Source organism: Hypoxylon fragiforme (assembly GCF_022984875.1).
Source record: "Hypoxylon fragiforme strain CBS 206.31 chromosome Unknown GGS25scaffold_7, whole genome shotgun sequence".
Taxonomy (NCBI): domain Eukaryota; kingdom Fungi; phylum Ascomycota; class Sordariomycetes; order Xylariales; family Hypoxylaceae; genus Hypoxylon; species Hypoxylon fragiforme.
Window position 1 is genome coordinate 2,509,501 of NW_026054762.1, and position 14,430 is coordinate 2,523,930.

Sequence of the window (14,430 nt, forward strand, 5' to 3'; positions counted from 1 at the left end):
CTCACTCTCCCCATTACGGTCCGATCTTCGGGATGTGGAGATGACTCTCGCATATGTCGGTACAGTCAGTATGTATGTATGTATGTATAAATCTAACCTAGGGTAGGTAGTTATGTATGTATGGGCATTTTTAACCCCACGACCTCGGTAGTAGTAACTAACTACATAGTAAGCTGTCGACTGAACAATACCTATTTTTATTTTTTTTGGTTCCTTCCATCATCATCATCATCTTCGTCTTGTTCTCATTCGAGTTGTGTAATATACTACCTACTACTACTACTATACACATCATTAAAAAAAAAAAAAATCTCCAGGTTATTTTCCAAAATGCGCATCCCCTACACGCCCAACCCACCCCACGCCTCGACGGAAGCCGAGGCGGCAATCATCGCGCGCATCTCGGCGCGCCGGGCGCCGCGCCCCCTGCAGCCCCTCGACCTGGCCCTGCTGCACGCGCCCGAGGTGGCCGACGGGTGGAACTCGTTCCTCGGCGCCGTGCGCACGCGCACCTCGCTGGGCGCCGCGGCGCGGGAGCTCGCCATCTGCCGCGTCGCGGCCTGCAACGCCGCGTGGTACGAGTGGGCGCACCACGCGCCGCTGGCGGTCGCGGCGGGGGTGAGGGCGGAGGCTGTCGAGGGGCTGGTCAGGCGGAAGGATCTGGTTTTGGCTGGGGAAGGGGAAGGAGAAGGAGAAGAAGGGGGGTGGGAGGAGGCGAGGGGCTTGGGGCTGGGTGAGGTGGAGTGGGCGGTGCTGAGGTACGCGGACGAGATGACGAGGCTGGTGAGGGTCAGTGACGGGGTGTTCGCGGCGCTGAGGAGGGTTTGCAGCGAGAGGGAGGTCGTGGAGGTTACTGCTACTGTGAGTTTTGCCTTTCCCTTTTTTTTTTTTTTTTTTTTTGCCCTTTATATTTGCTGTTTTTTCGGGGGGGGGGGGGGGGGGGGGGGGGGTTAAGAAAGGAAAGGAAAGAAATCCGGTTCCCTATCTTTCGTTTTCGGGGCTTTGTTTAGAGGGACAGGATAGGGTTTATGTTTGGACTTAGCCTACCTACATACTACACTACGTCGCAGTTTAGGAGGACGGATATGAAGGAGGGAAAGAGGAAGACAGTTAAGCCAAAAAGAAAAAAAAAGAGGAACGGAAAGAAAGAAAGGTGGCTGGGCTGGGCTGGGGTTCATGAGTCCATATAAAAATAGGGGTAAACAGGATGTCGTGATGGATGGATATCGAAAGACAAGACACAAGAGAGACGATCATCGAAAACTCACACCGCACCACCAGCCCCTTTCTCGTCTTTATACACACATACACAAAACACAAAACACAAAAACAGACAAGATAACTAACGCAGAGTACCTAGGTCGCTGCTTATAACTGCGTCAGCCGGTTCCTAGTCGCTCTCGATGGTAAGCTTTTCCCCTTCTCATTGTTCCTCTTCTATCACGTCCTTTCATACACTACATCTTCAAAATATATGTGTCAATGAGAATGGAAATCTTCTAACAAGCATCATAGTCGGAGAGAAGAATGATACTGGGCCTGATAGTGCTACTGGTGGTCATTAACCAGCCTACTGGTATAAGAATATGGATCTGTACTACTAGTAGTAGCCGTATTTACTACTAACCTTAGACAGATAGTTAAGACTCAATAAACCTAGAGGCAAGGGACTTCATCCCTCGATACTCATAAACGTAGTAAAATTCAGTCTCGCGACAACTTTCGCATCATAAATACCTAACATATGACTTCCAATATATTGGTCTCATCTCCAACACTTCTTTTCTTGCGTAGAAACCGAAACAGAACTGCAACGCAATTGCTAGCATATCTTAGCTAGATAGACACATCTTGACCTATATACCAGGCCAAGTTTGATTTGATTTCCTTATAACCAGCCCCGAATGCCTCAACCGATACATCCGTCCTACCCAGCCTGTTTCCGTTCCCCTACACCCTATACTAAATCCGATACATACGACAATTCTAGAATTACGAAAGCAAAAAAGGGGGCCTAACGTGGTATAAAAATCTGGCGAAACGAAAAGAAAAGAAAGATATGTGGTAATGATAGTAATAAACATTGGCTTGTCTGGTTCATGGTTCATAGAAAAGAAAAAGAGGAAAAAATAATATGCAGTGGATAAAAAAAGGGGGTATCTTAGTGAAGTGACCAAAACTCCTAATATAAATGGTGTGGAACGATTTGTAATGGAATTATATGGCGTCAATGCTCGTGTCCAGATTCATTAGCATACGGGCTCTTCGCGCGTCGTACGTTTTCATCATGGTGTGCTCGTAAGTCGTTAATCAGATTTTGTCCTCTGGGATGGATTCTATCCCCTCGTGAAATCGCTCATTATCCATCAGCGGCGCAAGCGACAAGGGACTGCCGAGAGGTGACAGTGATGGTGGTGATCGCATAGACATCTCAACGGAAGCATGTCGTCTATGCATCAATGGCGAGTGTTGCAATTCTTGTACTACACCCATCCAGCCCATCCGGTGCGGCGTGGTATCAAAACGAGGGTGGTGATTTCCCGTCGATCTGGGCGGTGCTGATGCTGGCCCTGACAGGGTTGATGGTGTTGCTTGTGATGATGACGTCGCCACTTTCCTAAGCTGTGGTCTTTGTCTGATGCTGTCAGTCAACACCTTGGCGAGAGGCGTCTGAGGTTGGTGGTGATGATGTGCCTTCTCCACTTCCTTCTGCGTCGCTGCCTTCTCGATGTATTTGACACGGTCCCCAACCGAGGACGCAACAATGCCCATGTACACAACCAAAAAGCGGGTGCGCAACATGTCAAGCCGACGTACCCTATCCTCTAGATGTGGCTTGTGGAGTGCCCAAAATACCCGGGGGCCGGGACGCAACGTGGTGGAACCCTCAGCCATCAGGAGACGACTCAACTCCTGGCGCAAATCGTTTCCGCTCTCCTGGATTTCTCGTAGTAACCGCGTCAGTCGTAACTTATCCTCTAACCTCTGCACTTTATCAACGTTGCTGTCGTAGCTCTCATTTTCCTGGATGGAGGAGTCGACGATATCGAGAAAGCTGCTGATCTCGTGAGGCGCGGCTATGTATGCGGCGGTATAGGTGCTTATGACCTGCGTGAGTACGACTAATGACAAGCAAAGGGCGGTGACAGGCAGGATTGGGGACCGGAAGAGGGAGGATGAGGGGTCGGTCATGATTCGAAGGGGGATTTTTGGGCGATTAGAAACCATGAGGGAAGGATTTTTTGCTACAACTTCATGGAAATCATGGTTCGTGTATAAACAAAGGTGAAGAGCGAATTGGGACCAGTTTGAACAGAGTTATGGAGGGTAGCTAATATGGCAATAAAGCATATAGTGACGTTCGTTCTGGCTGTTCTTTCTTTTTTGTGGTTGGCTGAGAGTGATGTTTCGCGCGTGCGGGTGGTGGGAGTAGAGAGGTAGGAGTGGGAGTAAGTGAGAGGAGTCAAGTACTGGGAGTGTGAATAATAAGAAAAAGAAAAAAAAGTGTTGGGGCTAAGTACATAAGTTGTACATGCTATACATAGTACATAGGGATGGTGAAGTATGCACATGTATTACCTTGGGTTAGTAGTATAATGTTGTACATGTGTATGTATTATACATACATAGTAGTGACATTGAAAAGGCTAACCTACCTTCATCTGCGAGCATCCTGCATATCCGGCGAACAAAGGTAGACGCCACGAACCACATGGGTCTGGTATATTGAGCCGAGTGGAGTGACGGACAATGCGGAAAACCGTTCCTGCAGTTGGAGGCCATTCTCGGAAGATCAACATGTCATTTGACTATGTGGCAGGCCCATTGTAGAATGACTGGTTGCAAGCAAACCTTTCATTCAGTGTTCTCCATTAGCGATAGATAAAATGTGCACCCTAAGATGTAGGTGCTACTACAGTCTACGTAACTACCCTAGGTAGTAGGTAGCCCTAGGTATGTATGTAGTATGTAAGTACTTGGCCTGGTAGCTTATAAGAAAAGATGGCCGAGACTAAGGGCTTCGTTTATTGGCGGTATATTCCGTGAGTACCCATGTGGGTAGGGCCCAGAAAGTTGAGATATTTCGATGGGATGCATGTGAAGTTGATGAAGTTGATGAAGTTGTAAGAAAGAAGAAAATCAAAATAAAATTAAACTCTACGGGAACAATCTCCTTATTTTTACGTTCCTGAGCCGGACTTTCCATCTAACAATCTACTATGATATAAGGTTCAACGCTGTTTCCTCCCTTCCTTCACACAAGCCTAAAATCTGAGTTTGCGCCGAGTTAGGCTGGGAGGGGAGCTACGACAGCTTTGCGCGCAAATCAATCGCGGGGCAAGTTCCCATCATATGCAACACTGATTAGATGCGATCACTTAATTGAACGAACCCAAAATTACAGTTCCGCATCTATGCCCAATACAGTGAATTGTACATACCTAAGCCTCTAAAACTTTGATTCTAAAGCTCTCCAGCTTCTTCATCCCCGTCATAATCAATTATTTACATAAAACAGAATCCCGATAAATGTTGTGACAAAATTAATTCAAAAATGGCAGCAGACACCACCCCGCCTTCAGCGCAACAAGAAGAAGAAAACCATGAATTTCCCCTCCCCGCCATCCTGACCTACCCCTCCTCAGCCCCGCCGACCCTCATAACCCAAGGCGCCGAAGCGCGTCTCTACAAGACCACCTACCTGCTGCCCTCCGTCCCCTGCGCCCTCAAGTACCGCCCCCCAAAAGCCTGGCGACACCCGGCCCTCGACGCCCGACTCACGCGGCACCGCATACTGGCCGAGGCGCGCATCCTGACCAAGTGCCGGCGCGAAGGGGTGCCCGTGCCCGCCGTGTACGCCGTGGACGAGAGCGCGGGGTGGCTGATGATGGAGTGGGTGGGCGGGGCGCCGACGCGCGTCGGCATCAACGCGTGGCTGCGGCGGCGGAAGCTCGACGACGAGGCGAAGGGCCACGAGGGCGACGCGGTGCCGGTTACGGGCGATAAAGAGGAAGACCAGGAACTCGTCGCGCTGATGCGCAGGATCGGGAGCGCGGTGGGGCGGATGCACAAGGTCGGCATTGTGCATGGCGATCTGACGACGAGTAATATGATGTTGCGCCCCTGGGAAAAGGGCCAGGAGCCGTCGAATGGCCATGCGCATACGGCGGCGATCGATGGCGATGATGAGGGTTTGTTGTTGGATGGGGATATCGTCATCATCGATTTCGGCTTGGCGGGGCAGAGCACGTCCGACGAGGATCGCGCCGTGGATCTATATGTTTTAGAGAGAGCGTTTGCTAGTACGCACTCACGCGCAGAAGGTCTGTTCACGGCTGTATTGGAGGGCGCATACAAAGAGGCCTTCAAGCAAGCCCCTATAGTACTAAAGAAGCTTGAGGAGGTTAGGATGCGAGGGCGCAAGAGAAGCATGATAGGATAAGTCATAAAATTGTTTAACGAGTGTGAACCCAAGCGAGAACCCCGTAAGTAGGTAAATGATTGCCACGCAGTCTATCTTCGCGCAGTCATGTATTCGTCATCTAATGCAAAAAACACTGCCCAACCCTCAATGCTATGTATAACTACCCAGAATATGCAATAAGACTCCAGGACTTATTCAAGTCTGATTCAATCTTCGTCTAACAACTCTGCGCTCGCAAAGTAACCCTTATTCTCAATCACACCCCGATTCTTAACAAAAGCCGTATACTTGACAACCCACTCCGGGAAGATTTCTCCCTTGAGGCCGTCGCTATTATTCTCATGATCCGCGAGCACTCCGGCGCCCTGCGGACCTTGACCAAGTAGTTCCCGTAAAGTGCCGCTAGGCAATACATCTGGCGAATCGTGATGGGTGAATAGCTCGATGCGCTTTTCCTTGGCGAGCTTCGCCAATGGTGGAGGGACATTGCAGCAGTTCTTGATATTGATCTGATCGACGGCAGGCCGAATGTTGACCTGGTCTAAAAACCGTCTTAGCTTCTCGGTGCCAAATTCGGCGATGCCGAGTTTCTGGATCAGACCCTGCTGATGTAGGGTTTCCAGCAGCCCCCACGTAGCAATCTCTTCCTCTTCATTGCCCATGGTCGCATTTTTCTTATCGGCTTCCCATTCGCAGTCGCCCTCAAACGATATGCCGGGAAAAGAGACTATGAGAAGATCAACGTCGTCCACACCTAATTCCTTCGCGACTAATCGCAATGCTTCTCTGATATAGTCTAAGCGCTTTTCTGGCGACGCCGTCGGTAGAAAGAATAGTTTGACAGTTATCTCATATTGTGCACGATCCTCTTGTAGACCGGCAGATAACCAGTCGATGCGCGGCACATATAGAGTAGAGTCATCTTTCTCTGTCCAGACTTCGGGGGCAGGTCGATTACTTTGGCCATTCTCTTTAGTGTGGCCATTTCCGTTTTGGAGTACGCCGGCATAGTCCTGCTGTGCGGCTAAGAAGTTGTTTCGGAGAGAATTTGTGAATTCGAGATTGGAACGAGAAGCACCTGGTTTTCGGATGATAGAGGGGCCATCCAAGACAATGTTGCCGGTGGAAAGGATTATGCGCGTCATGGTATATGTCTAGGTGGGTAGGTAAGTATGTGGTATGTATGAGAGGATATAATGAGATGAAGAATCGATTAGAAACCCAGGTCTAAATAAAAAGAGGAGAGATGTAGTATGCTAATGCGTAGGTATGTAAATGTCTACCGTACTAAAGAAGAAGAGAAGGAAGAGGAAGAGAAGAATGGTGAGGATGATGGTTGATTATGGTAGATATAAGTATTACCAATCGCATGGCATGTGAATGGGTGGGCAGAAAATCTGAAGCTTTATAAATCGATGTGGGGTTAGTCTGATATATACCTGAGTAGTAGTGAGTCCTATGTATTTATGTACTAGGTATTGTTCCCAAACAATTGAACCTCAAGGCTAATGTTTAGAGTTCAATATTCAAGTTGTTAGCTAATTAATGTTACGCCAGGAAACAAACTCTGCTTCACTTTAGGTTAGATGGCTTGAGTCTTTTATGTTTATACATATACCTGCATGTAACAAGGTTACAGGCTACCTAGTAGTATGTAGGTAGAGATCAAATACTCCTACAAGCCTATACGTGATCCTATATTTGTAAGAAATGCATACTCCAAATCGTAAGAACGTTAAATAATCAATACTCTGGGTTACATAGCCAACAGCTACAACCTAATCAAACCTTTATTGGTAATATGGTACGAGTAAGAGTACCTACCTATAGTTGGTATAGGTGAAGGCCGACTCCGGCTCTAAAGGAAAACCATAGACTGAGACAGGATATAAATCGGGATCTATCGCTAATAGACGAGACTACCTAGGTTAGTATGTACTTACTACTAGACTTTGCATAGCGGCAGTTTATGATTTTCTCGCCTGAGCATCAACGATGCATTCATGATATCTTAATGTACATATCGTACCTAGTTGCCCAGGTGACATCTCCAAAATCTATGTTGGTTACATATGAATATAATATCTGCAGGTTGAGTTGGGGTGATTTAACAGCCGTGGGGGTAAAGGGGGGTGATGACAGACCGACAGGCACTTGGCAACAGTTGGCAGAACAATTAGCGTGCAGGGTAGGTACAGTTATACACTTGTAGGCTGCAGCTCGTGCCCAACCCCACTATGAGTAACTGCTACTAGTGTAGTAACTAGTAAGCAAATGACCTACTCTTCAAAATTCAATGCCTTTCAGGGTTTGATATTCTATACCAATTCTATGTCAACTCCAACCGCCATACAAATATCAACACTCAACATATGCGAAACAATCATTGATCAGGTCTAATTACACAACCTATACCTTCCTCATCGAGTAGTAGAAAAGTGATGTGAAAAGCGTCAAAATGGCCATCAAGTATTCCATCTATTATCTTGCTATTCATTTCGAAATAGGACTAATATAAGGTCTATAACAGCTACTTGATCCTGCTCTCCCGGCAGGGCAAGGTGGTATGTTATATACTTTTCTTTTTATGTCTCCTTAAAGTCTTGATCTAATAGTTCTTTTTAGCGTTTAGCAAAGTGGTTCACCACCTTGTCTCCTAAGGACAAGGCGAAGATTGTCAAGGACGTCTCTCAACTAGTCCTCGCTAGACGAACTCGCATGTGCAATTTTCTCGAATACAAAGGTTCGCCTCCCATCGAAACCAACTCTCCATGTCAACTGAGATTGCTCACCCATCGAACCAGATACTAAAATCGTATACCGCCGTTATGCCTCCCTTTTTTTCATCGCCGGCTGCTCCTCCGATGACAATGAATTGATCACGCTCGAGATCATTCACCGCTACGTTGAACAAATGGATAAATACTACGGCAATGTTTGCGAGCTCGACATCATTTTCTCCTTTACTAAAGCATACTACATTCTGGACGAGATATTATTAGCAGGAGAGCTTCAGGAAAGCAGCAAGAAGAACGTCCTCCGTTGTATAGGACAACAAGACTCCTTGGAAGATATGGAGGTGAGTCTCCCTCTAGGCTTTTCCTGACAATTCCTAGTTTGGTCTCGAGTCTCTTCTCCAACTCCCCATCGCAAACACTACAGCGCATTCCTTTGGCGATCCTCAGACCACTGACAATACTTTTTTAACGTTCAGGTTGAGGACGAGGTTACGAGGATCATGTAATAAGTTACAATGTATTGTTTTCTCAGCGGGTATACAATCCACAAGAATGATTTTCGCAGTGCGCGGCGTAACAAGATATAGAGGACAACATTGCAAAGGACATTGGGCTTGCAAGGATTGATTCTTATATTTAAACCTATTCACAGGTCGACGAGAGACATATCGAGAACGCTCTGAAAGATGCCGGTTTTCTGTGATTCGAATTACCCATCATCGATTACAGCAGAGAGCATATTACCTAATACATTCAACTTGAACGTACACATATAGCATTTGCTTGAGTGATACAGGCCCCTGCACATAGTGCCATCCATCAACCAGTCGGCAATTTGCAGGACCCATTCCCGATACATGATGTCACGCCTTCATTAGCCGATTCGAGGAAACGATGAGCAAACAATGGGACATTAACCTACTGGAACGTCAATTGAGAGTTGATTATTAAGGAGATATTCAATGTTATCTTACGAGTATGGATCTTCCTGTAAGTATACATTTAAGGCACTTATGGATTAGGTATGTTTTTTTGAACTGTTGAAAAGGTGTCATGGATACTCGTGGCATGCTGATGTTATCTTATTCGTTGAACGTTTTACTTTTGGTTGGCCATTGCCTTTTACTTTAATGTTTATCAACCATTCGATAGGCCCACGGTATTGTACCTGCCTAACCTAGGTCTTATGCAGTTATGGTGGGAAGCTACCTAGCATTAACGTTAGTATCAACTCCCCTACGTACTTGGTACATATGTACATACCCTAGGTAGAGGGCAGGTATCGAACCACCCCTCCAAGACGGATAATCCCCTTGCGACTGCCCCCAGGTCTTAGTCCTTAGGTTAGTCCTTGGATCTTGCACACTGCACAGGTTTCCCTTTGTCAGCCATGCCTACCTCCATGGATGTCAGCCAACGCTTCAAACACCTGATCCAGGCAGATCCATTCGGTACATATGTACATAATAGCAGTGCTCTACCCGAGCCAGCTTGAACATGGCAACTTGAACTTGCACCTACAACTTGGAACTTCCCCATGTCCCATGTCTTCAATTCCGATCTCACCAAACAACGTCACCCATTACCCAGGCATGAATTCCGATTATTAGGCAAATTCGTATTATCTCCTACTGTTCCTGCACATATACATACCTACACCTAGGTACACCAACCAAACGAATCAACAGCTGGTTGATTCTATCCTTTATTCTATTCGGTACAACCTGACGTATCAGCGATTGTGAGGTACACCGTTATCTTGTCACAGTGACGCTGTGCGTACTTCCTCAGGACAACACCTTCTCCCATACCTTCTTGTTCTGTACTTCACAACATTGAACGTTATAATTCTAAGCCAAGTGCTTGCTCTTTACCTGGTTCTTGGTCGATTTCAACCATTCAGACGATTCGTCATAGTTATAATCACACTTTACTCTCTACCTCATACCGATTCCAGCTTCGTTTCACCTGACAACCGACATCCCAACTCATCCGGACCGAACCATTACGCCATCGTGGTATACATGTTCTTTCCTTTCGGACCAGTGCGAAAGTGCCATCGATGCAAAGATGAAGGTTTGTACCCCTATTGTATGGTCGCAAATCGTTATTGGAGACGAGTGCGATTGTTATCGCAGTCCTGTATTGAACGCTTTACTTCTAGTTCCTCCCCCTTCGCGACTTCGACGTCATCACCTCAACGCTGAACTTCAGTACTGCTGAGTGCCGCGTTAAGGGCGGATGCGATCTTTATACTACCAAGGCCGCTGGCTCGGATAAAAAGCTATACAAGTCTATTGAGAGTTCTCTTGAGGCCCAACATGCCTCGCTCATCAAGTTCGGCGCGTCGCTGTCGCCGCCACAACGTAAGGAGATGGCTGCGTCACTGAACTTGTCGCGCTCGAGTCCCTTTGGTTCCCTGAACGAAATCTCCAGCCGTCGCACATTCGCCTACCTAATCGCGACCCTCAATGCGAGCCATCCTGACTACGATTTCTCGCATGTATTACGTCCTACGGACTTCCGTCGCGAGCGCGACTTGCGCATTGTCATGGCCAATCTAGACAACACATTGAATAGTGTGCGTCCCCTGGGTACTTCACTTTTATCGCCAAATGCGAATTCGTCATTCCGCTCCTACAGCAGCTCCCCTGCAGCTCATGCCGCCGCGGGTAGCGATGCGATTAGTAGTCCAGCTTGGGGCCCTTATGTATGGACTATGATTGATAAGGAGATGATTTTGAAGGACTGCATGGTATTCTCGTACGATCCTGTGGAAGATCCCTTTGACGGTGATGAGGCTGCGATATGGCGCATCCATTACTTCTTCTTCAACAAGGACAAGAAGCGTGTCGCCTATCTATACGTTCGAGGCCTACCCATCCTCGTCAACTCTCCCGCGCTTGCACCTCACAGACGTGGTAGCGCCGGTTTATCGAAGCGCTACGCAACACCCTTACCTGGTAGCTTCGGCGCGAATAAACGCGCCAAATACTGGCTAGGAGATCAACTTGCGAACCAAGTAATCGATGATGGCGACGAGGACAATGATGATTATGACGATGATATGGTTATGTGTGATTTTGATGAGGATGTCGAGATTGACCCACTGAATGATCCCTCGAGTGATGAAGAGGAGAGTGACCAATATGAGGAAGAGAGTGAGGAGAGTGAAGTGGAAGATGTCGCACATTCCGTTAGAGGCGTGAGTGAAGATATTGCTGCAAGGATGGAGATGTGATTTTTTTTCTCGAGGCCACTGCCGTCAGCTCGCCGTCCCTCCCTTCTTCTTCCCTTTCCCTGTTCTTTTGGCGTTCAAGGAAGAGAGGAAAACCGGAGTGACAGGACTCAGGGGTTACGGGTATGTGTTGGCATATGAAGAAATGGAGCCAACTCTCGCATCTTGGTGGGTCTAGGTTCATGACGGTCTTCAACGACACACGATGTGAAATGGATATCAATTCTCGGCGTTCAGGGTACAATGTGCGGCTGGAGGGCGTGGTTCAACGCTCAATACCCCACGTTGATTTACTTGCTTTAATTTTCTTTTTGTCTTTTCTTTCTTTGGCTGTACGCCTTATTCCTTTCCTCTAATGTTATTCTCGCATGGTTACTGTTAGGAGTAGGATGGTTTGAGTAGTCTACTTGGTACATAGCTACCTGGGTTAGCTTGTCTTCAAGGTTGTCTAGGTGTACAACTCATTTCATGTTCACTGTATGGGAATTGGTTGAATAAGTGCCTACGCACTATGAAGCATTGAGGAGATAGGTAATATGAATAGGCATAATGTTTCATGAACAATACTAGTACTCAGTCTCATTCGCTTTCAGAATTGCTTATTTGCTCCTACTTGGGCGCACTCATCACATATCATACGCATCACATATGACCTGTAAGTTACCTAGGGTATGTTTGCCAAATTCATCGTGCTTGCCTAGGGTAGGACACCATCATCATCATCACCCTATCACTTCCCGTCTCGTTCACCTTCACATAGCCGCTAGGTACCTTCCATAACAGTAACTTCAGTTCAGGTGGTAGCTTCATCAAAGTTCACAAAGTTCGCTCAAGTTTTGAGGTACCAGGTACTAGGCACTGGTAGGTATATAAACTGACCCAGTATCTCTCTATATTCCTTGACTTCTAAACCTACCTACTTCCATCCCATCGCCTTTCTCAACAACAGCACCAAGACAGACATCGACCCCACGTCAAGAACATCATCATCAACCTAGCCCAGACAACACGACGGGCCGAGATCTCGTTATAGCTATAGCTACCTACAAACCTTCTCAATCACATTTCCCACCCAACCCGCTCGAACTTCCCCTTCTTGGTATTCACGTCATATTCCTCTTCTTTTTTTTCTTTCTAACAAGAGAAGAAAAAAAAATGAGCCCGACCTCTTCGTCGTCGTCCGGCAAGGACAAGGACAGTAACCCGTAAGGCTCTCTTGATACCTTTCATTCTTTTTTTTTTCTTAATTCTCTGCGGTCTTAGGGGTTAGGAGTTAGGAGTTGTGTTGAGCATCTGACTGACCCGGATCACAAGACCTACTGGCACTGGTACTGGTGGTGGTGGTGGTGGCGGCTGCTGCGGCGGAGCCCATGGAACTGCTGGTTGCTCATCTGGCACGTCGGCGCCGGGAGCAGGTGGTGCTAAGGGTGGCAAAGGCGGGAAAGGCGGCAAAGAGGGCGCCTGCTGTGGAGACAGATGTTGTTGTGGCGGCAAGAGGCGATGAGGTCTTGCCTTGCTGCCAGCCCAGCAGGACAAGATGAGAATGTTTTGGTATGGCCCGGGGAGGAATGGGTTTTAGGTATGGATCGATCGGCCTGGGGGTGGCGTTGAGGGGACTGAGATATGAACGTGTCGTCATGGTATGTGTTGTTGGACGTGGGGATGGCGGATAATGGTATGGTTAATGCCTAGGTAGGCGGGCGGGCGCTGTCGATGCGAGTCTTTCCCTCCTGCGGCCTACTGATGTCGACATTTTGGCATGCGGAGTGTAGTTAGAGACCGACCACCATTCATGTCTTTGTAAGGTTGGGAGGTTCGTGGCTGTTGAAGAGAACCATACTTGAGGCGCTGGAAAACCCCCTGATGTAGTCTTGCTGCACTTGATGGTCGCGGTTGATGAGGATGGCTGTGGAGGGGGGTTTATATACTATGAACACTCTATGATTCCTTTATGCTTTTCTGGCAAGTGTGTTGTTTGACTTCAAAGTTGGCAACTTGGTGATGAGGCAATAATATTGTCTCTGAAGTGTCTGGCGCTGCTTAGGTATTCGTGCTACTATGCCTACATGTCAAACATGCACAGCTTGTTTCCATATCCATGCGTGTGGGAAAATTCCCACCTGAGCGATCTTTGTTGTTCGTGGCTAGGTGCCGGTGTGTTACTTAGACGACGTGTGCACCTTGTTGACTCATAGGTGATCCGATCTCGATTTTGTTTTAAATCCGGTCCTAGTTGGTGTTCTTGTTGGTGTTGAACCTGCGATCGTACGTGAGATGTGACGCTCTGGTTGTCATAGCTATGAAGTGTACCTATATATACTCATGTTGCACACTTATTATCAACTACGGTGCGCAATGGAAATCACAGAGTGAGAGGTATAGAAACCTGTCACATAACATCACTCCCATCTCAGCCCCATCTCATCCTCCTAACTAGTCCTTGTCGTCCTACCTACAGGCCTCGCAAACAGATACGTATATAATGCATCCTCTCTTCCAACATGTCCGTCGTTCTGATCTACGGCTTTCGAAACAACTTGAACTAATCAGCCAGCCAATCAACCAACTAGTCAACCCAAGAATACCGACGAGGGACACTTTCCAGTTGGTGTATAAAGCCGCGTAAACAGATCGCCATATAAGTTTGTGGTGGGAAACTTGCAAGTTTCTTTGAGAGCTTTGCAGACAGGGCAGTCTCGTTTGTCTGTATCGAAACTGCTTGGTTACTCGTCTAGGTGTAGACCACAACCATAACCACCTAGTACCTAAGGCAAGGAGCTAAATAAGAGCAAGATACTTGAATATACCTTAGGTATATATAGAAAGGAAGACACAGAGAACACGGATCCCCAAAAGGTGCCCATCCCGATCGGAATAATGGCTTTCACGTCCGTGTCCTTATATTCAGGCTCGTCTGACGAAAAGAAAGAAGATAACTCTTCTTCTTCGGGAGAAACACAGTCTGGTTCGGATACCTCTTCAGATGGCAGCACCAACGGTGATTGTAATGGGGATGGCGTTATTGAGGA

The 14,430-nt window shown here is 47.3% G+C and overlaps 5 protein-coding genes across 5 annotated transcripts; 3 read left to right on the top strand and 2 right to left on the bottom strand.

The window, feature by feature from the left end:
* Window positions 1-330: 330 nt before the first annotated feature.
* Window positions 331-1,565, top strand: GGS25DRAFT_523979 (AhpD-like protein; the record flags this gene model as incomplete). Its single annotated transcript, XM_049264518.1, has 3 exons — window positions 331-861; window positions 1,361-1,406; window positions 1,516-1,565. 3 exons carry the CDS (start codon window positions 331-333, stop codon window positions 1,563-1,565), a joined length of 627 nt encoding a protein of 208 aa, XP_049114977.1.
* A 745-nt stretch (window positions 1,566-2,310) lies between these two features.
* On the bottom strand, window positions 2,311-3,192 carry GGS25DRAFT_523980 (uncharacterized protein; the record flags this gene model as incomplete). The annotated part of the gene is made up of 1 exon (XM_049264519.1): window positions 2,311-3,192. One exon carries the CDS (start codon window positions 3,190-3,192, stop codon window positions 2,311-2,313), a length of 882 nt encoding a protein of 293 aa, XP_049114978.1.
* Window positions 3,193-4,381: 1,189 nt separating this feature from the next.
* On the top strand, window positions 4,382-5,537 carry GGS25DRAFT_384390 (tyrosine protein kinase). Its single transcript, XM_049258291.1, has one exon. The coding sequence runs from the start codon at window positions 4,556-4,558 to the stop codon at window positions 5,441-5,443; it is 888 nt and encodes a 295-aa protein (XP_049114979.1). The 5' UTR covers window positions 4,382-4,555; the 3' UTR covers window positions 5,444-5,537.
* On the bottom strand, window positions 5,538-7,101 carry GGS25DRAFT_384391 (NADP-dependent oxidoreductase domain-containing protein). The gene has a single exon (XM_049258292.1). It carries the CDS (start codon window positions 6,568-6,570, stop codon window positions 5,632-5,634), a length of 939 nt encoding a protein of 312 aa, XP_049114980.1. The 5' UTR covers window positions 6,571-7,101; the 3' UTR covers window positions 5,538-5,631.
* A 782-nt stretch (window positions 7,102-7,883) lies between these two features.
* Window positions 7,884-11,404, top strand: GGS25DRAFT_515217 (Maf1 regulator-domain-containing protein; the record flags this gene model as incomplete). Its single annotated transcript, XM_049263059.1, has 6 exons — window positions 7,884-7,894; window positions 7,956-7,989; window positions 8,051-8,168; window positions 8,230-8,504; window positions 9,186-9,239; window positions 10,328-11,404. 6 exons carry the CDS (start codon window positions 7,884-7,886, stop codon window positions 11,402-11,404), a joined length of 1,569 nt encoding a protein of 522 aa, XP_049114981.1.
* Window positions 11,405-14,430: the final 3,026 nt, after the last annotated feature.

What these genes read in the sequence shown, in the direction of transcription:
- GGS25DRAFT_384391 (XM_049258292.1), bottom strand. Translation starts at nt 6,570, where the DNA reads ATGACGCGCATAATCCTTTCCACCGGCAACATTGTCTTGGATGGCCCC.
- GGS25DRAFT_384390 (XM_049258291.1), top strand. Translation starts at nt 4,556, where the DNA reads ATGGCAGCAGACACCACCCCGCCTTCAGCGCAACAAGAAGAAGAAAAC.